Source organism: Mus musculus, chromosome 9, assembly GCF_000001635.26.
Source record: "Mus musculus strain C57BL/6J chromosome 9, GRCm38.p6 C57BL/6J".
Classification (NCBI taxonomy): Eukaryota; Metazoa; Chordata; class Mammalia; order Rodentia; family Muridae; genus Mus; species Mus musculus.
In genome coordinates, this window is record NC_000075.6 from 48,328,530 (window position 1) to 48,351,029 (window position 22,500).

Sequence of the window (22,500 nt, forward strand, 5' to 3'; positions counted from 1 at the left end):
TTCCCATGTGGTATGCTGCTTCCTTCCTCTGTAGATTGTTTTCTTGGCCACATGGGTTTAGGATGCAGTCCCATGTGTCTTAGCTTTTCACATCCCTTTGGAGTTTTATACAAAAATCTTTGCCAATAGCAGTGTCAAGAAACTACCCTTGTTTGCTTCTAACATTCGGTAATTTCAAACCTTGCCTCTTTGCCTCCTCTTGCATGAATTTTATGCATGATATTGAAAGGGGCCACTTATATTCTTATGCCTAGATTTTCAGTTTTCCCAATACAATTTCTTAGACTACCCTTCTTCCACTGTATATTCTTGGCATTGTGTAGTAGGACAGCTGGCAATAGTTGCATGGATTTGTTTCTGGACTCTCTAGTCTGTTTGGATGACTATCTTTTGTGGTAGATTTGGAGAGCAGAGGTGTAAATGCTTCCAGCTTTGTTATTCTGGAAGGTTCAGGGATTTCAATGATACTTTACAAATTTTATAGATTTTTATATTTCTATTAAAAAATAGCTTTGGAGTTCTGATCAATACTACATTGACTCTGTCCATGGTTTGGGGTCCTATGGAAGCTTTAAAGTTCATGCTTGTCCATGAACACACTCTAGTTTTCTACTCAGTGTACCTTCTTCAGTTTCTTCCATTAATGTTTTACAATGTTCAGTGTACTGGTCTTTTATCTATGTGGTTTAATATTCATGAGTTGTTGTCTTAAGTTCTTTAGTTTGTGGCTCATACACAGCCACAAGTATTGTGTATGTATGCTATATGTTGATTTGTATACCGTTTGTTTCCAAGGATCGTAGATGTATCTTTTTTTTCATACTCACCAATACATCTTACTCAATGTGACCAATCACTCTGTAATCCTCCTGTTACTTTCTCACCCTCTCTTCTACTAGGTAGTCATTTTTAAGAACTTGGTCCATAGTCTTCATCACTAATGTATGACCGTGGCTGTAGATCCTTCAGTGCCCACATCCCTTTGTGTCTAACCCGTTTCAGACCTACAGCAATACTCCCATTGTAAATTGGTTTCTATTCCCTAACCTAACTTAAAAACAACTGTACATTTTCTTTACTGTTTTATAATTCCTTCTATTGCATCATTTCCATAAGATTTAAAATCTGTTCAAGTATCTCTGTTACGTTTGTTTATGTGGGAGGCAGCATGTGCCACAGTACATACTTGGAGGTCAAAGAACAACTTCAGGAAATCAGTTCTTTCCTTCTACCATGTGGGTCTTGGGAGCAAACTCACATCATCAGGTTTGGACCTTGACTGACTGAGCCGCGTCCCACTGGCCCTCGAGCGTCTCCAATACTAAAGGAGCCAAGCCATTTGGAACACCTTCTTCTCTTTTAACTGTGGTCCTATTCTTTTGCCCATCCCACACTCCCACAAGTCAGGCATCTTGAGCGCTCTCTCCCATCCCTGTTGGCAGTCTCTCTGCCACCACGCATGCATTATTTGACTTAGTGTTTACTTTTTTACCTCATTATTGATGATGCTTTCTTCTCACTCCACAGCTCATTCATGGCAATGTCTCAGATTCCCACAGACTCAACTGTCTAACGCTTAATAAATCTTTTATTTTTAAGTCAGAAGATTTCTCAACAGCATATTTGTATATTTAATCATGTGTCTAAGGAAGACTTCCACTTAGATGATTTTAAAAGACCCTAAAGGTAAACACTCACATCTAAATGTATCCTTTGTCCTCCAATATTATTCCTCCTACTTTACTTCAGTAAGTGACAGCACCATCCATGAAGTGGTACAATCCTCATACACAGCGGCTGGTTAGCTCCAAGTCTTTACCTCCCACAGTCAATCAGACTTGCCTTCAATTCGTTAATTACTAAATGAGCCAACCTCTTTGAAGCTATGCCCCATTAAAAGATAATGGATGCCTATCCCTTCAAAGCCATGCTTCCTTTTTGTTATTCAACTAAACCGTGATGAAAAAATTTACAATGCACCAGCTAAAGTCACCAAGTCACTCTGATTCCTCTGTGTATGTGTGTGTGTGCAAATATTCTGTACACATTCATGTATGCATGTATATGTATGTGCAAATACATATGAAGGCCAGAAGTTAATATCAATTGTCTTCTTCAATGCTCTTCACCTTGTTCTTTGAAACAGGCTCTCTCTCTGAATCTGAAAACCACAGATTAAGCTAGACGATCTGGCCAGCAAGTCCCAGGCATCCTCCTGTCCTCTCAAGCTCTGGGATTACAAATGGATGCTACCACACGCCCTGCTTTGCCTTTTTTTTTTTTTTAATGACTATTGAGGAACCAAACTCAGGTCTTTGTGTTTACATGGCAAACACTTTACCAACTGAATCATTTCCCCAGACCTCTGGCCTTTTGAGGAAGCCTTGAGCTAAGCCTACCAATACATGTTCCTTTGTGGACTCTATCTGTGAATGAGCATACTCAGAAATGTGTCCAGCCTTACCTGCCACTTTCCTATAAGACTGTGTTTATGGCTCCCATATAAAATTCTCAGGCTTACTTTATTTAGAGAGAACATTGCTTTCCAAATAGCTTGGTACTTTTCTTATCTGCTGCAAATAGGTCTTCATTTACTTTCTTTTCTTTATGGTTTTGGATTTACAGATGTGTAAACCCACTGCCTTTGACTACAAAATTGGTGGCCCAGCTCAGATCATTTGCCTGAAGGCTCCTAGGCTTTTGATACTCAGTTCCTGTTGGAGAGGCCAGTGAACAATGGCGCTTTATCCTAGGCAATCTTTCCTCCTTGCACTAAGCGGATCCTGAGCCTATAAAGGAAGGGAAAGCCTCCTCAGGAAGACTAATTCACCATCCTGGCAAATGCTACCCTTCCGGATAATTGTTTAACCACTCTGACACTTTTATTCAGAAGTTTCCTTGAATCAGAAAGTAGTGTTGGAGTCATTAATGTACTCGTGGAGAAGGACCGTGTGTCTTGAAGTATGGGTGAGGGTTATTAGCAGATTTAGCAGATTGCATCGGACAACATTTAGGGATCTGGGGGAACTGGGAGAAAACTGTCCTGGTGGGTCTGCTCAAAGAAGGGTCTGCTCAGAGATGCTGCAAGAAGCCTCGGAGTAGACCTGGGAAGTCAAATGGAATCTGTCTTGGTTGCTGGTGGTTTCAGACTAGGGAGACTGAACGATGTTTCCACCTTGAAGACTTAAACCGAAGTCAAGGAGATTATGGTGGGTTTTTTTTTGTTGTTGTTGTTCTGTTCGATTTTCAAGTCTAAAGATACGAGAAGCATAATATTACAGTTCACATAGTCTGATATCCTTTGACAATGGATCAGATTCAAACTTCATACCCAAGTAAAGAAGTGTAAAACGTACATTCTAACAAACTCATTTCAACCTTAGTTCAGGAGGACTCCCTCTTGAGAAGCTGATTGCCCACACTTGGGCATCCCTCTTTTCTCGTAATTGCTGAAACTCCATTCTGTTTTCTAATGACTCATTCCAAAATTCTTTTCTGCTGCAAAGTCAAGAATCATGGCTTTTTCTGAAAAGAAGTCGCTAAAAAGAATTGAGCCTAAAGAGGCAGCAGAATAAAGCTCCCATTCCTGTTCCCTCCCCTCTCCCTGCCCCTGCCCTGTCCCTACCCCCATCCCCACACTACCCCCCTACCCTGCTCCTGTTCCTGCTCCCAGTATCTTTACAAGTGAGCCACACAAACACTGACCCTAACGCATGCTTATGAGGTTCTTTGACTCCTTCTTAGCCACTCTGCCCTGGCCTGCTCTGCTCTGTTCTGCTGGGTGAGCATCTTATCTTGCCTACTTTGCTTTGGTTTTCTGAAGCTCTCCACCCTGAGATCCTGTAGGGAGCAGAGGAAGTGTGTATTGTGGGTGAAGTGTGTATTTTGACACAGTCTAGTCTGTAGAGGGCTCTCAAACTAATTGGCTTGTGCTAATTAGTCAAGCCATTACCTACCTAGGCCAAGCTCAAGGGGGATGGCCAAATTTCCTGGCAAGTCCAAGTATCAGTGTCCATGAATAATTACTGTGTGCAAAGATTAGCAATGATAGCTTCCTCCTCCTGCATGTTTGAAGCTTGAGAACTGGCCTACAGAGACCTCCTACCAAGCCTAGCCTACCCCACTCTAGGCTGTACCCAATAAACATGCTGAGGTTCCAGGTTGCACTGGTAAGAATAGCTGTAGAGCAGTGGTGATGGAAACAGAAACCCACCCGATCCCAGATTCATTGTATGTCATGTCTGTCCTTTCTTCATTTCCCATTTCCCCAGCCAGGACCTTGGGTTGTGGCAAGACCCATTCCTGATATCATAATTGCTCTGTTGCATGCATGATAGCTTCTCAAGACTTTGTCAAGGTGGCCAGCTCTGGGGTGATGCCTAGTTAAGTGAACCTCATCTAGCAGCTCACTCTAGAATTCAAAACACACTAGGAATGGCTGCTTTGTGTGTAACATTCTTTACCCTCTCTCTTGACCTTGAGAGCTTCCTCCGGGTGCTCCTTGCTGGTCCTGTCCTGACTTCTTCCTGGAGACCAGGTTTTCTCTTTACATTTGGTTGCACTGTGGCCCCAAGTGACGGGTCAGTGCTCTTTTGTCAAGGCAGTTTCTAAGTGCTTGTTTTAGATGGACTCAAATCCTTAACAAATAGATCATCAAAATTGGTTCTCAAGAGGGGAGAAAAAAAAAAAACAGAGCTTTCTCCAAACCAGTATAGTATGTTTTACTAGCCCTTAGCTATTTAAGATAACAATGTTCGTGCCTTTTGCTTCAGAATACAAAGTTCTTTTATTAAAAAGTTTTCTCAGTTCTGGAAAGGAAAACAAAAACAAAAACAACAACAATGGTAAGAAAGACCAAAAGGAACCATAGAACTTAAAAAGATATATAAGAAAGTTATGGACATAAAACAATTTTGTTTAAAAATGCATTTAGATGAAAAAATGTTCGAGTGGTAGACTAGTAGTGTCCTTAAGTAAAGACTTACTTCAAAAGGAAACAGAAGAAATTAAGAACAAAAGCAGAAATTCCAAGTGTACTTCAGAAGGTCCAAAAAGGTTAGAAAAGAAAGGAAGGAAGGAAGGAAGGAAGGAAGGAAGGAAGGAAGGAAGGACGAAGGAAAGAAAGAAAGAAAGAAAGAAAGAAAGAAAGAAAGAAAGAAAGAAAGAAAGAAAGAAAGCAAGCAAGCAAGCTAAAACGTAAAGTGTAATTAATTATGTGTATGTGATTGAGCTGCTGTCAATGAATGTTATTTAAAACTTGCCAAGCTGGGTTTTACCCATACTTCTTATTACATTTCATCAGTCAGTCTACCCAGAATTGAGAAAAAGATACAAAAGCATACAGTGAGATGTGCCACCCCCCAATTTGCCCACTCCCTCATCCCCACCCCTGACACACACACACCGAGAGAGAGGAGAGAGAGAGAGAGAGAGAGAGGAGAGACAGAGAGAGAAAGAGAGAGAGAGGAGAGACAGAGACAGAGACAGAGAGAGAGGAGAGACAGAGACAGAGAGAATCAACTTTTGTCTTTTGGCGTCAACATAGAGATTAAAATAATAACAGTCCAAAGACCTGTGGCAAATGATTACAGGCAAGAAAAGAGTCCTACTTGACAGACTTGGCCCTGGGAAAGGGCTAAGGCCAGTAAGAACTTGTCTGTACCAAGAAAGCCCACAGAAGCAGGAAAGGATTCTAAAGGAACTGATGTTTGCCACAGCTTTGGGGAAACCAGAGATCTAGAAAGTAACTGTCCTCGGCCACCGTGGAGGGTAGGAGCACCTTGACCCCTTGGTAGGGTGGGGGTGCCTTGACTGTTCAGTAGGGTGGGGGTGGAGGGAACCGTGACCCCTCTGTAGGTGCAATGAGGGAAACCAGTGTGAGGGAGGATGTCTCGCCCTCCAACCACCAGCTCCCACCAAAGTCCAAAGTTTCCCAAGCTCCTGTAGAAAATCTCACTCAAGCAACCAGAGACCACCACAGAGATTCCTCTTGTAACTCTTGATATAGCAGATGAAAATGCCAATTTTCTTCTCACTAATAGAGCTTACAAAATGAATCTTTAGGATGATAAATATAGTTGTCTATACTTCAAAGCCAAAGGGAGTTATTACTGTCAGCCCCTGGACTTTAGAATTGCTTTGCATGGGATGGAAGTCCCAGATGGACTCTAAAGCTAAGATGCTGATGTTGAGCTGGTATCAGCTACAGGAGTGATCTGTGGCTTCCAAAACAGTTCCAATAATACTTCCCCCAAATTCATTGTAAGCTCATCTTACACATAAACAGAAGGAACAGATGACCCAGCAAGGATGTAGACTGACCAAAACTGCCTGGTAAACTCATGTTAACATGAGTTGTTTGGACCTTATGATTCATGGCACCCCAAAACCCAGGCATTGCTGTTCTAGTCACTTACATTTAATCGAATTAAAATGAGCACAAAGTCCATAATCTAAAAACTCATAAGGACTTGTCCATTCTGTCACTCTAATAAGCCAGGAGGAAGAAACAAGCCACTGCCTTTCCTTAACCTAGGACACCATGGGACAGGTTCATCCTGAGGAACAGAGAGACAATTAGAATTTACACTAACAATCACCACGGAACAGATAATGTCTGATGTTTGCTGATACTGTCTCAGGATGAATGGGAAAAATTGACAAGGCCATATTCTTATCTTCCTGGATTTGGGTTTGTTTTGTTTTGTTTTTATTTTGCTTGTTTTTTATCTTCATTTTTTGTTTTGTTTTGTTTTGTTTTGTTTTGTTTGGGGGGTGTTTTGTTTTAACACAAGGGAATCTCTCTCTCTCTCTCTCTTTTTTTTTTTTTTTTTTTTTTTTTTTTTTTTGGTATTTTTGAGACAGGGTTGCTCTGTGTAGCCCTGGCTGTCCTGGAACTCACTCTGTAGGCCAGGCTGGCCTCGAACTCAGAAATCTGCCTGCCTCTGCCTCCCAGGTGCTGGGATTAAAGGTGTGTGCCACCACTGCCCGGCTGGGAATCTCATTCTTAAATTCAAAAACCAATGGCCACTTGGTATTCTGACAGTCTCATGAGGTAGATCTGAGTCACAATGAAAGTAGAAATGCTATGTATATAAACCTGACCCTAAACATGACTACTGTACACTACACAGTGCGTCATACGGGAAGGTGGGGATATGCTAATAACAGCGTTATCCACAAAGCCTCCTTCTGGCCCAACTCTCCTGTTTCTCTGGATCCCCTCTCCCACTCCCCATCCCCTGCAGCTCTGTTCTGCTTGGGGCAAACAGAAAAGAGAAGCTTGACCGTTTGCTGGCTGAGGAGGGGAAGACTGACAGACAAACAGGTAAAAGTTCACTTTGCTAAAAGGTGTTCCTGGCCAATTACTAAATTTTCCCATAGTTCAATTCATTAGGAAAAATAAGACACCTGATCCAAGCAGCTCAGGTTTAAAGAAGACCACACAGCTAACCTAATTGAGCATATTGCTGGTGATACAACATTCTGATGGGGCCAACATTACCCATCAAAGAGCAGCATTGGGCAGAAGCTTGCTGCTGTCTGGGGCCCTGGACCTCAGAGTCTTGCCACCAGCCTAGGTTGCATGAAAGATCCTAACATTCTGAGGTACATACTGAGCTCACAGTAAGACACATACACAATCAAGAGCAGGTTACATCTTCTCAGCACAGTCTCCTACAGAGGCAAGTCCCCACCCTGTGAGCTAAGAAGTTGGGTCTATGTTAAAATCTGAAGGGAGGAGGATCCCTTCTGCCTCAGATTAACACAATCTGATAGTACCCTATTTGGTTTTACTAATTACTTAATCCCAGAGTCGAGATGGAACAGAAATGAGAGGATTCAAGTGAGCCCACAAATGTCTGCTTCTGCGGACTGGGGTCATGGCTCACATAGAAGCCTTTAAGAAGTCATGTGGGTACAGCAAAGACTTCCTCTGCCCACATGTTTGCTCTGCCCCCCCACTCTCTCTCTTTTTCTGTATGTGTGTGTGTGTAAGTCTGTATAAGTGTTTGTGTGTGTGTGCGAGTGTGAGTGTGAGTGTGTTCATTATGTGTATGCACATATGTACACACATGCACATGTGACATATGTGTACAGAGATAATAGATTAATCTTGCCTGTCAGCTCTCCCTACGCCTTGTTTTGAGACAGGGTCTCTTTTATTGTTCACCATTCCATACACTAGACTAGCTGGGTCATGGGCTGCTAGGGTTCTCCTGTCTCTGCCTCCCATCTCCCTGTAGGAGTGCTGGGATTACAGACATGCATTACAGACATGAACTGCTACAATGCCAGCTTTATATGGGTCCTGAAGATTGGAACTCAGGGTCTCATGCTTACAGAGCAAGCACTTTGCCCACTAAGCCGTCAACTCCCCAGCCCCTGTTAATATAGTTTTAATCTCCTACCTGCTTATGCTCTTTCATGTCTTACTAGAAACATAAAACATATTCAGTGCGGTTGTGCTCTAACTAATAAGATTAACATGGTACTGTAAAGAAGATAAAAAACAAACAACTCTTTTTGTCTTGCTCATTTCATTGGCAGTCTATTTCTTATCCCATGTATGATGGCTATTCTTAGTATTCAATTCAACTACATCTGGAATTAACTAAAACCTAATGGTGCTAGGTATACCTGTGAGGGATTTTTTTTCCTTAATTAAATCATTTGGAGTAGGAAGACCCATTTCTAATGTGGATCTTTGAGGTGGGAAGATCCATTTTTAATCTGGATCTTTTGATCTGAGCCATGCCTTCTGATGGCAGCTTACATAAGGGAAATGGAAGAAGGATGCTTGTTCTCTCCCTGCTTGCTCTTGCTCTGGAGAGCAAATCTGTTCTTGCACTGGCATTAGAGCCTATTTCTTTGTGATTTCAGCATATACTGAAGGCCAGCTGAGACATCCAGCCTCATAGACTGGATAACTACTGGATTCTTGAACCTTCCATTGGTAGATAGCCATTGTTGGACTGTCTGGAAGCCTGTAAATCCATTATAGTAAAGATAGGTTCTATCATCTATCTTTACTATATCATCTATCTTGATAGATAGATGATAGAATGTTAGATAGATAGATAGATAGATAGATAGATGAATAATAAATAGATAGATGAATAATAGATAGAAAGATAGATAGATAGATGAATAATAGATAGATAGATGAATAATAGATAGATAGATGAATAATAGATAGATAGATAGATAGATGAATAATAGATAGATTGAAAGATAGAAAGATAGATGAATAATAGATGAATGATAGATGATAGATAGATAGATAGATAGATAGATAGATAGATAGATAGATAGATAGATAGATAGATAGATGGATGATAAATTGATTCTATAAGTTCTGTTTCTCTAGAGAACCCTAATACATCAGGGTACTGGGTTTTTTCTTTTGTTTTGAGATAGATTTGTCATGTAACCCAATCTAGTATCAAATTAACTGTGTATAGTAACCAAGGCTGGTTGCAAATTTATTAAGTAGCTGAGACTTAGTCTCAAGTGCATGATCTTCCTGTTTCATACTCCAGAATGCTGGAATTACAGGTGTTTTCCATATCACGCCACTCAGTTACTACAAGACAACACTAGGGGCAAACTCCTCTGCTTACAGAGGAGAGAGCTCCCATCTGCTCTAAAGGACTGCAGGCACCTTCAAAGTTGTTTGTTCCCTTAAAGAAGCTTCTGAGAAATCAGCCAGGGTCACCAAGTCAGTCTGACTCTTTCCTAAAGGTAGAGTGGAGTAGACATAACCTATTACAATGTTAAACTGCACAAGCCCAGAGGTGGTCATGTCCACCATCTTTCCTTTTTGGGTACCTGACCTAGGACCTACATTGATCATGCTCAGAAATGTTCATCTTAAACTGGGGAAATCCAAGACTGTGCCTGCATCTGCACGGACTTTTCTGTCTAAATAAGGATAGGCTCCTCAAATAAGATCCTCACGTGCCCGTGGTTCTGAGAGAACCTCGCCTTGCAAGCAATGCCAGCATATCCTTACTTGCAACAGGTATTTCTTTCTCCACTCTTTTATGGCTGGGTTGTACTTTTTATCTCTGTAATTGCCAAAATGTGAGCCTGTAGCGCTTGGTTACAAATCCTGCCTTAAATTGGTTGACTTTTCTCCCTTCTGGTGCCTTCTCTCAGATCATTGTGACTTCTTACCTGGGTCAGATCACAAACACACAGACACACACACACACAGACACACACACACACACACAGACACACACACACACACACACACAAACAAACACACCAAAAACAAACAAACAAAAAACCAACTTTCTTTACGTTTTCTTTACTTTGTTACTAAGAAGTTATTTGTCTAGCATCTGTTATGGGTCTGACCTAGGCTTAAGGCACCAAGTATGTTAGCAGAGATAAGCCGGCAATCAACGGTTGTAATGAGTTGTTAAATCCTACAGTACTGTAGTAGCAAGCAAAAGGTATTGTGGAAAAGAAGTCAGATCGAGAAAGAGAAATGCAGAAGTGGAGAGGGAGCTGTACTGGCCCTGTCAGTGTCAAGAAGATAACATCTGAGCAATCAGATGGCTGGGGAGAGGAGAGATGGGGAGTCCAGCCAAATAAGACTGCAGAGAGGGAAAAATCCAAGCAACACTAAGTGAACTATACAAAGAATAACAAAACCTCTGTGATGGAGGAAGGGGACTGAAACAGATATGGTTGGTTGATAACCTCTGAGGCTGTAGGAGGAGATAATGTTGAGGCAAGTGGCAATGCCAAGCAGTAAGGAGAGATACAAATTCATCTGCCTCTAAAGAAACAAGAACTGCCAATGCACCTATACTGTGCAAGGGACCAGTGTCCAATAAAGACCCTTCTTACAGTGCCTTGGTAAGAGGATAGCACTGGTAACATTTTACTTTTTGTGATTAGGAAGGGTAGCTTTCAAGTGAAGCCACTCTGATCCTCCACGGGAAATTAAAGACTAGGAAACAATTCTTACCTCTGTGTGGTCTTTTGAAGTCATGAAGACAACCCAGAAAGCAAAGATAATTAACACTATCAGGAACAGTTTCTGAGCTGAGGCATTTGGAAGCGAAGAGAGCAGTATCCTAGGAGTGAGGAGAGGAGAAATCATCACAGGTTAAAGAGAAAAAAATAAAAACAAAAACAAAAACAAAACGGCCTGGCTCCACTGAGAGCCTCCGGTGCTCCTCTGTTGTTTCAGAGTGGGATCTCTTGGGATTTTGCCAAGTCACTATTGAAAATCAGATAGGAAGCTTTTCCTTGAGGCAAGGGAACAAAAGAGGTTGGGAGACTGCAGGTTTCTGACTCAGGAGAGATTTCTGGGATGTGCCAGAACAGATCTGGAAGTTTTTCTTGTAGTCAGGACTTTGTGTGGCCGGTCAGATCAAGCCGCAATTATTTACACAGAAAATCTCCTTCCCTGAAATTCTCCCATGGTCCTGCTCATCTGATGAGCGTCTCCCTGGTGCAGGAATCAACCTCTCGTTTATTTATTCCATTTAAAAAGCAGATTCCTTCCACCCCAGGTTATATCTTTTTATGTCACAATAGCTGATCAACCATTTCTCCCAAATAACAGCGGTTTCAGAAAAACTCAGTGTTGAATGGCCAAAGTTTGCATCTGACTTTTTTTTTAAACTCACAATCTCGATAAAAGAAAGGAACTAAATTCCAACAGTGTTCCTCTTCCTCAAAAGATTTTTTGTTGTTGTTGTTGTTGTTGCTGTTGTTTTGTTTTTTGTTTTTCTGGATTCACAGTGACTGGAGGACCTCCACTCAACACATCTCCACATACATACACATATTATTCATACAGAGTTGGCATAAGTCAACACTTGTCCTTACTACTATACATGAAGCAATAATTTTCCCTGGCTATTCTACATGGTCCCGTGCCATTCTTTCCAACTTTAAGGTATTTTCAAGCCCGTCTCACATAACTTTGCAATCCCCTGCAGCAAAGCCCCAGCTAGTCAGAAGCCCTCCCGCTGGCCCCCGTAGCGAAGCCAGTCGGGAAGATCAGAAAGTACATACCTAGGACTAAGCATCCTCCTCATGGTCTCATGCTCTCCTCCAGCACTTAGAGCTATCTAGAGAGGCTCCTCGGTGCATGGGCTCTTTACCTTTCTTTCAGCGTTGGAGTTTCTATATAAAGCTTCAAAGATCAAAAGCTGACCTTCGATTTGTAGGCACAGTGCCATTGCAAAGATCGCCAACCTTAGTAGCCTGTTCCTGTTCACCACGAATCGGGAGGAAGCTCTGGAGTTGGCTTTTAGAGAGGTTGTGATGGCAGGATATGGAGGGCCAGCTTTTCGTCACTTCCAGACAGACTTTCCATGCTTATGACTGATAGTGTTCCCCCCACCACCCCACCCACCACTGCTTCTGATAGTGCTCCACCTCACCCCATCCCACTGCTGTTTATGATAGTGCTCCACCCCACCCCACCACTGCTTATGATAGTGCTCCCTTACCCCACCACTCCACCCTCTCCTCAGGTTTGTTCCAACCGTCCAGTCAGTCCGTAGTCCCTACCTCCAAGACAGCAAAAGTATCCAAACTACTGGGAAGAAAACAAAGCAAGCCCTGGACCACAGGACTGCTTCGGAGTTATGCATCTCATTCCTGGCAGGATTTCAAGAACTTTCTTTGTAAGCTTCTTCCTTCTAAACTTTTATAGATGCCTCAAACATTCCAACAATTTCAATAAAATCTGAGGCCACAAGTAGAGCGTCCACAGATCCCAATCTCACCATAACCTGTGTGATGTGACAACTGTGGCAGGCAGAGGTGACACGACCCCAGGAATGCTAAGCAGCCACAGAGAGAGCTACCTGTCAGGGGACATTGTACCACCACAGGACATGGGACCAAATGTGGATACAATCTATGCTCTTTAAGAGGATGATCCACATATAAATCTCTTTGTATAAAGATACAGATCTAGATACAGTTATATACATGCCTGCATGTATCGAACATATACATATAAATATAAATGCATATAGCATGTGTTCATTTACAACTATGCCAGTTCTTCTAGGCACGTGACCGTGTGACCGTATATGCATCAGTGGCTATGATCACAGCACACTCAAAACATGCATAGAGGTTTAGAAGATAATTTGGGGAAATGAAGAAAAGCTGTCGATCCTGTCAACCCTCCCCATCCATGTTCTCATCCACTGTCATGTGCTTTATGAAGTATGGGAACTACAGCCAAACACCACCTTACACTGCCACTCCAGTCAACAGCTTCCAATCATAAGACTATATCATCTGATGAGGTTGTGCCTGTCTTCCTGTGAACATACTATGATGTTCACACGTGACAGTCACATGCTTCTCAGAACATCAATCACGTTTAAGTGAAGGATAGCTATATGGTAGCAGCCACAGGGCTCTTTTTGCCAGCCTCATTACAGTACAGTTGACAAAGATTATATATTTACATTGTACAAAATGATGCCATGATATATATGCATATATATATATGACTAAATAAACACTAAAGTAAAATTAAGACAGTCTCATAGTTCATTTTATTAATATGATAAGAACATTTCTCAGTTACATTTTATTGATGTGATAAGACCTATTCTCAAGGTTTCAGGGTGAATGAACTCTGTAGTACAGCTCCCAGTGGTGGTACCATATGACCAAATCATCTGGTGATGCCATAGCTATCTTACTGTGTATAAGTACATACTATGGTGCTCACACAGGCACCTATGTGATTTTCATAGTTTAGCTTTCTCGACTGCTGCAGTGAACATGAGAAGACAAACATCTCCTAGGTGCAACACCTGTAATGCCTTTGCATACGTACCCAGCAGCTCAGTCGCTGCGTCATAAGGTAGTTGCTTCTCATTTTCTGACAAACTGCCATACTTCATTCCTACTAGCACATGAATAGAAGTCTCCTTCCTTCCTGTCCTTACAAAAGCCTTTGTGACACAGGGACAATCTTTAGCCATATCTCTTCATCGGTTGTTTGACATTATTTCTTTCCTAATCTTTGGCAGAATTTATTGATGAAACCATTTAATCCTAGGCTTGTCTTGGCTGAGTTTTATTATTATTATTATTATTATTATTATTATTATTATTATTATTATTATTATTATTTGTTTTCTATGGGTAGGTTTTGCATGCATGTCTGGGCTCCACATGTATACAGTACCCACAAAGGCCAGAAGGAGGGATCCAGTCCCCAGAACTAGAGTTACAAATGGATGAGTTACTGTGTGGGTCCTGGGAATCAAACAAGTCTCTGGAGGAGCAGCAAGTCCTATTGACCCCTGAGCCATCTCTCCGGCCCTGCTGGGAGGGTTTTCATTCCCATGTAAGCTTCTCACCTAGTGCGGCTCTATTCAGACTTTCTGATTTGGTCTGGGTTGTTTGTGTGTTTCTAGAACTTTGTCCATTTCTTAGACAATAGCAAACGTGCTGACGTACAGCTATTTACAATAATCTCTCCTGTGGTGTTTCATTTTATCTGCTGAAATGTCCTTTTCTTTTATGATTAATTAGTTAGATTACGATGGTCAAATAGACCTCCTTTCTCTGCATCTCATTATCACCCTCTGTAATTGGTCTGTTGGAATGGGTGGCCAAGCTTAAGCTGTTAGAACTACCCAGGCTTGGACCTGAGGTCTTCAGTGGCATTAGTATAATAGCTCTCACAAGCAGGAGCAGGAAACAGACTGACAAATCCATCCCTCCCCCTCAGCCTGAAGTCTCACTATAACGTTCTTAGGGCACAGATCCTAATGAAGAAACAGATAAAGTCCACGCCGTCCCTGCTCCAGAATCACAAAAGCAGATGGTAGCTTGGTGTGAAAGAGTAACAGCTCAACAACAGGCACGCTATTGACCTGGTGAGATTTACTCAGACTTTATTTACTTATTGAATATATTTGAAGTTCTGTGGACTGAACTTAGAGCCTTGCATGTGCTGGGAAATCATTTTATTACTGAGAGAGACCCCGCCCCCATGTTGTCATTTCTTTGAGGATGAGGGTGGCATATGTAGGTAATGTTTGTGCATATGTATGTGTATGTTTGAATGTATATGTTCATATGAGTCTCTCTCTCTCTCTCTCTCTCTCTCTCTCTCTCTCTCTCTCTCTCTGTGTGTGTGTGTGTGTGTGTGTGTGTACATGCCTGTATGTGTGCACTTGCATGTGGAGGCCTGAGTTTGACATTGGGTGTGTTTCTCAGTTGTTTTCCACATGGAGACAGAATCTCTCAGTATAAATAGGAGCTTACCAGTTTGTCTAGTCTAGCTACCCACCATGTCCCCTGAGTGCCAGGATTATAGGTAGTGGCCATACCTATCAGCTCTACATGGGTTCTGGGGATCAAAGTTCAGTCCTTATGCTGTGTGGCAAGTGCCTTAGCCTTCAGATTTTCCCCAGCCCTCATGGGTCATTTCTAAGAATAATTTCCAGAGCCAGGCAGTGGTGGTGCACACCTTATAATCTCAGCACTCGGGGGGGCAGAGGCAGGTGGATCTTTGTGAGTTCCGGGCCAGCCTGGTCTACAGAGCAAGTTCCAGGACAGCCAGAGCTGATACACAGAGAAACCCTGTCTCAAAAACTACAAACCATAAACCACAACCAAAAACCAAACCAAACCAAAACAAAACAAACAAAGGAAAGAAGAAATTGTCCAGAATCCCCTCCCTCCTGGTTCAATCTGGGGCTCTTTTGCTGCTTGCTCAGAGAACCTTTCTTATCATCTCCACAGGTTTTGCATTCATTGACTCGTGTATATGTATCTCTAAAGCAAGATCTGTATCTTTTATTTTTTTATAATCTTTGTGTATCTAAACTTGTGTAGTTCAGTCGTTTAAACATTGTCTCACAGTATGTGTGGTTGAGAATTAAGCATTGGCTTAGCTGAATACCTACCTATGCCTCCCTATCTTTCATGAGGTTCCTACCAAGATGGCGGCTGCAAGTGGCCCTCCCCTCAGCCCTTGGCTAGTGCAGGGAACCTGTTTTCTCCGATGTCTGTTTCTTGGGGAGGTTTCTTGGCTGTATGTTTTAGTAAGAGGTATCAGTCCCTCTTGATGATATGAATGTCTCCACGGGCTGCATCTGCACAGCTCCATGAACATCTTCACAATGGCCAACGGGCTTCTTCCCCCGAGAGCTACCAAGGACAAAGCCAGGAGAAACTGCAGTTCTTTTTAGGACTGACCCGCACACATCAGCCCCATCAAACTGCCCTGGTTAGAAGCACTACTCAAAAGAAAAGAGATACAACTATAGAGAAGTTTAAAGAATTTATGAACATCTCTTAAGAGTGGCTTTTAAATGAACTGCTTTTTGGAAGTATACTATATCAGAAGTAAGCCGCAAATCATTGTTTTAGGAGAAATGTGTCCAGTTATTAAGTATGACTACATTATAAAATTTGGTTTTATATGTACTATGTTATTCTTGTTTGGTTTTTAATTATAAACTAAAGATATATTAGAAAAGTTCATAAAGACTTCTCTAGGTTCCTAAAACAAAACAAAACAAAATACCAGTCCCCGAACTTTCTGTCAGTTATGATCTAACATCATGAACATGGTCTTTGATATTTAAATACCTCACTGGACCATATGGTCATCAGTGCACATGTAGAATAGAGCAATATGAGGCACATAATAAATGCTCAATAAAGTTTTATTGAATAAATAAAAAAAAGAGGAAACACGGGGCTAAACTGTTCATTAGCACTCTTTCTAAGTACTGTGTGTACTGAGTGTGACCTATGTATGGGTGGGTAGGGGTGCGTCTTATGTACCTGTACTTCATATAGAGGCACACTGTGAACCAAAGGTAGCGTTTGTTTTCATAATTGGCTCTCTTGACAATTAGGATTTAAATTAGAATTTATTTCCATCAAAGGCTTAAATACAAGAAGACATAAATACCGTAAGAATATTTCAAGACAAGTTGATGCTATTCTAAGTGTATATGGATTTCTTGGACACATACACCAGCAATGTTTGTCTTTAAGAGCGCTCGCTCGAGACGTTAACTTTTCACACCGTGGCTGAGTTCTCATCACAGAACCAAAGGCCAAAGTGATCGATGGTGTTGTTTAAGGCCCTTGGCTTCTCCCAAACACTGAAACGAGCTTTTGTTTGTTTTGTTTTCTTAATGGATTACAATCTTGGCTGATGACTGACAGTCTTTTAGAAATAATTGGGTCATAAGGACTCTTTGGGTTGAACTATGAATTAATTCTTTATTCGGTGGCATTATTGAGAAAAGGAGCCTAATTGGAAGAGAAGTAGGTCACAGGGGACTTGCCTGGAATGATATAGCTTGTCACTAGATATACTCATTCCTGCTTATCCTCTCTCTCTCTCTCTCTCTCTCTCTCTCTCTCTCTCTCTCTCTCTCTCTCTCTCTCTCTCCATCCCTTCAACCCACTTCAAATATAAGAGCAATTACAGAGACATGAGAACTTTCACTGTTGAAAGAAAGAAAAATCACACAGCTCAATTTCGCAAGAACCATTGAACCACAGAGAGTGCTACCATGTCCAGGAAAATGACATCATGTAAAGGAATGAGTCTGCTGCAAAGAAGTATGATATGTAGGCTTCAGAAAGCAAAATAGGACTGGCAAGGTGGCTCAGAGGATAAAGATGCTTTCTACCAAAACGTAAGACCTGATTATTTTGTCCCTGGGATCCACACGTTGAGAGAATCTCCTTCCAGTTGTCCTCTGATCTAAATACACTGCTGTGATGTGTAAACACACATGTATACACACACACATACACATATACATGTGTATGTGTGTGTGTATGCGTACATGTGTTTAGGGCAAATTGGAGAAATGCATCAAGATCTAATGAAGAAGATGGATCCCATGGAAAGAATGGAAGAGCTATCTGAAGAGGTGGAAGAGAATTTAGAAGTCTCGAAGAGGTGCTCAGCAGCCAAAGATTGGAACGGCTGAGAGGGTCTTCCTAAGATGCAGAGTAGGATGTCTAAGGTCAAGGCGTTAGGATGAGGATGTGAGTTCCTCTCCTGACCCTGCTACTTGCTCAGTCTCTTTGGTTGTAAAATAAAAGTCATAACATAGGCGTGCTGGCGCGTCACATAGGCAAATGTCTTAGTCCAAGCCAAGGTCAAATTACATAGCAAGGGTTCAATAAATGGTAGTTTAGACCAGTTTGGGCCCTGTGTTATAAAAAGAGCGCTTTTCAGGAAGGGACCTCTATCCTCCACTGTCCAACTCTTGGTCTGAGCTCCTGGAATCTGGCCTTTACTTCATCTCTGGACATTTGCCACCTACACACTGTGTTTAAGTGACTCCAGTTAGAAATTCTTCTAATCTACTAGCCTGTATCCAACCTACGCTGACTCTCACAATCTGTCCTGGCTGGCTCTTCATGTCCTGTCCTCCAGATACTTGATGTCACCTACGTGGGCTTCTGAGAAGCTGTAGAAATCACTCTGAAAGTCAGTGTCCCTCTTGTGCTTTCAGATCCTCAGATTTTTATGAGATTTTTATTTTTAATAGATTTTTAAACTTTTGTTTGTTTGTTTATCTTACATATGTGAATGTTTTGCTTGAATTTGTGTCTGTGTGCCCGGTGCCTTTGGAGGTCAAGAAAGGACATTGGATAGCCTGGGACTGGAATTACAGGTGGTTGTGAGCCACCATGTGGGTGCTGTGAATTAAATGCAAATCCTCTGGGGGAGCAGTCAGAGCTTTTAGCCACCGGAGCCATCTCTTCAGCCCTGTGATTTGCATTCTTTTTCTTTTTCCTTTTCTTTTTCTTTTTCTTTTTCTTTTTTTTTTCCCCTTGAGACAGGGTTTCTCTGTGTAGCCCTGGCTGTCCTGGAACTCATTCTGTAGACCAGGCTGGTCTCGAACTCAGAAATCTGCCTGCCTCTGCCTCCTGAGTGCTGGGATTAAAGGCCTACACCACCACTGCCCGGCTTGTGTTTTTCATTAACACCAATACATCAAGTACTGCCTTAAGTACAGCTTTGACAAGGTATGTCTTCTGGGAGAATAGAAACTACAAACATTTGAACTTTGGGCAGTTTCTGGATTTACATCATGGCTAATTGATTCTGGATAGGCAATTAGAGACATTGTCAGGGGAAGCTGGAATTTTATTTTGCGTGTGTGTAGTTTTTAACTTTTAACAGTATGCATTTATTGTGTGTGCATTTGGATGTGAGGGGATAACTTGTGGGAGCCAGTTCTTTCCTTCCATCATGTGGGTCCCAGGGATCAAACTCAGGTAGCCAGGCATGGCAGAAAGCGCCTTTAGCACGGAATCATTTCCTTGAGGCTGTTTTGTTTTTCGATCTGGGATCTCAGATAGCCCAGGCTGATCCAAACTTGCTATGTGGTGGAGGCTGATCTCTGATCCTTCTGCCTCTACCTTCTCAGTGCTGAGATTACAACTATGCACAACCATGCTTGGTTCAAACTGTTCATCATAAAAATGAGTGAGAGAATATTTTATAGATGTGCAAAATAATATTTAAATTTTATCCCAAATAGACATTTTCTATATCTTCCAAGATGATGCCATGATCATGCAAAGTGAGAAATCATGAGAAAAGCTGTTCATCTATGATGAAACTCTTGTTTAGGCTTTGTGTGGCAAACAGAAACATAAGCTGAGAGATGCTGTCATCAGCTGACATGCACACAATGTGTGTGGCTGTTACTTTGGGAATGGGGGCTTCCAGGGTCCCTTTCCTCAGTGTTTTCAGAATAGACTCACAGGAAACATGTGTGGAAAATAACACAGCCAAGTTTTCTTAAGTCAATTTACCAAAGTGAAAATTATAGGACATAAAATTGACATTTTATTATAGTTTCATGATGTTTGACAAGAATGTAGCCATGCCAGAGCAAAGCTATTGAGTAATCCACCTTCTAAAATATCTCTTTGTTTGTGACAACCCCCAGTCCTCACTCCCAGCTCCTGGCAACCCGCTTCATTGATTTTTCTGTTTTCCATTTTAGTTTATGTTCTTTTTCTTAACATCTGTGATTGAGATCCTATTTAATTCATGTATATCTTTTTACTGTTTAGTATTTCTTCCTATGGGTGTGTCCTGATCATTAACTCGGTTGGAGTGATTTGGAATTATCTGTTGTTTGAGGCAGTTGGGCATATAACTGTTCTAAGTACTCATGTGCAGGGTTTTAGCTGAAGCGAAATTTGTGTTCTTAGGATTATGATGACTTAAGACAAGTCTATTTTAACACTATTTACACTACAAGAAATTCAAAATGTCTCTCAAAGTCTCTGTTTTTCTGTCTGCTCCCTGCAGTTTTTTGTTTTGTTTTGTTTTGTTTTGTTTTTTTAAACAAGAACTCTACTAGAGCACTACCACAGCACTTGGCTCTCTGAGACAGACTCTCCATAAGCACTCCAGGCTGGCTTCACACTCTCAATGCCCCTGTCTCTGCCTCCTGGGAGCTGGGTTTCAAGGTTTATGCCAGCATACAGACTGGGAGCTGATATTCTAATAGGTGTATAATCTCACTGTGACTCCTCTATTGTAAATGGATACTGGATGTCTTTTGAAATTCATCTTTTCTGCTAAAAAGTAGGTTCCATTATTATATTTCACACATTAACCTTTAACTGCTCTTTCTTGTCCCCTCCTCCTCCTCACACTCATCTCCTTCTTTCACACCCAAATTGGTGTGTGTGTGCACGTGAGTGCTTGCGTGCACACTCCACACGTGAGATGAACGTGCGATGGTTTTCCTTTTCTTTCTTTCTTTTATTCCCTCCTCTACCCCTTTAGATCTTTTCCTGTCCCTTAAGATTCCTCCTGCCATCTTGATATTTTCATTGTTATGTGTATCGTCTTACTATGTATATCTTCTTTAATGAGATATTTTTAAATATCTTCTCTTTTTTAACTCGGGTCATTTCATTATTGTTGAATGTTTGGTAGGATATACATCTTCAAGTCTTGGAGAAAGTATCTGTTCACGGCAGTAATTTAAAAAAGCAAATTGTAACTGGCTTTTTGTTTTTTAATCGGGCTCTTGACTCTCCCATCCTGATCCTCAACTTTCTACATAGTCAAAGATGGCCTTAAACTTCTGATCCTCCTGTCTCCATCTTCCAAATACTGGGATGCACCAACACCACTTTAAGCAGTGCTGGGGCTTGAACTCAGGACTACACTCATGCTAGGAAAGCCTTTTACCCACTGAGTTACATTCCCAACCCCAAAGCTTTTACCTCTGTTAAAGTCCAAATTGTCAACTTGTTTTATACTAATAGTGTCATATCAAGGAAATCTTTGCATAATCCAAAACCACAAGGATTTTCTTCTAGTTTTGCTACTGGATTGCTTTCTGTTTTGCATTTAAGTTTATGATGCATGTTGAGTTGAGTCTTCTGTATGGGAAACACAGGTCAAGTTTAATGTTCTTTTTTACGTATAGATGCCCAAATTTCCAGCATATTTTCTTGAAAAGACAGATTTTCTCCATTAAACTATGTGTCTGCTATTATCAAGAATCTGTTGCTCATGCACGTGTGCACGAGTATCTGGAACCTCTAATCCTCTTACCGAGTCATGCCTGCCTTCCCACCAACACCATGTTATCCTAGTTACTACAGCTCTATGGGAAGTCTTAAGATCAGGTGCTGTGAGCCTATACAGCAGGTCCTTCAAGAGCCTCAGCCAATCCAGAAGATCCCTAGCGCAATTGATTCTAGGACAAAACACACATAGAATGTCATGTCCTGAGTCAAGGAAAGAGATGAACAACTTAAGATTATGTCCTCATTTCTTCTGGGAACAACAATTACATTCAATGACCCACTAGCTCTAAGAAATAAAATCCAGAGTTAAGTGCGTTGGAGGTTCCTCAGCTACAGTGTGACAGGGGTCTGCTCAGACTCAGTTCAAACAGCTACCCAGAGTATCAGTCAAGTGGCTTATTGCAGATGCTGGGTTTCCAGTGTCCTCACTTTGTCTGGCTTAGTGACAGTCTTTTGTCTCAGCACTGTGAGACTAGGGACCTTCACAGAGTCTGCGAGCATTGTCCTTCCGTCTCAAAACCAGGCCTTCTACTTCCTTGGCCTTTCTACGTGAGTCACAGATTCAGGATATTTATTCCTGTAACAAAGCACCCTCCCTGCTGGGTTTCAAATTGGATTTTATTGAGTCTGTAGGTTAATCTGGGCAGAACTGATGTCATACTAACATCCAACCTCCCCACACATGAGCATGCTACAATGATTTATGCCTCCTGTGACATCCTTAGCTAGAGTTTGTGCATTAATGCGTGGCATACAGGGCTTGTGTGTTTTATTGATTTTCACCCTACTATTTCATCCTTCTGCTGCTACCCTGAATCATTCTGTGCTTTTAATTTCAATTTTAAACAGATGATTGGTAAAGTAAATAAAACTTCATACTAACTTTGACCTCTATACTCTTGTTGAGATTAAATAGCCCTGGTAGATTTTGGTTTT

General features: G+C 41.5%; 2 protein-coding genes across 14 annotated transcripts in view; one reads left to right on the forward strand and one right to left on the reverse strand.

The window, feature by feature from the left end:
• Positions 1 to 22,500, forward strand: part of Nxpe4 (neurexophilin and PC-esterase domain family, member 4) — a 238,022-nt gene that overhangs the window by 166,526 nt on the left and 48,996 nt on the right. For 3 of the 8 annotated variants that reach the window (XM_011242528.2, XM_030244376.1, XM_030244377.1), the window contains exon 1: positions 14,797 to 14,888. The exons of 4 other annotated variants lie outside the window; for them this stretch is intronic. The gene's annotated coding sequence lies outside the window, so the exon portion shown is untranslated. Of the gene's footprint in view, positions 1 to 14,767; positions 14,889 to 22,500 lie in introns of those variants that run through there. One more of the 8 variants, XM_017313375.2, reaches the window with a different exon arrangement.
• Positions 1 to 22,500, reverse strand: part of Nxpe2 (neurexophilin and PC-esterase domain family, member 2) — a 35,447-nt gene that overhangs the window by 10,527 nt on the left and 2,420 nt on the right. The window contains exons 1-2 of one of the 6 annotated variants that reach the window (NM_030069.3): positions 12,043 to 12,369; positions 10,985 to 11,093 (exon numbers count right to left, since the gene is read on the reverse strand). In NM_030069.3, the coding sequence (NP_084345.2) occupies positions 10,985 to 11,093; positions 12,043 to 12,065 (132 nt within the window). In that variant the 5' untranslated portion in view covers positions 12,066 to 12,369. Of the gene's footprint in view, positions 1 to 10,984; positions 11,295 to 12,042; positions 12,377 to 22,500 lie in introns of those variants that run through there. The other 5 variants (XM_006510696.4, XM_017313695.2, XM_006510693.4 and 2 more) reach the window with 5 other exon arrangements.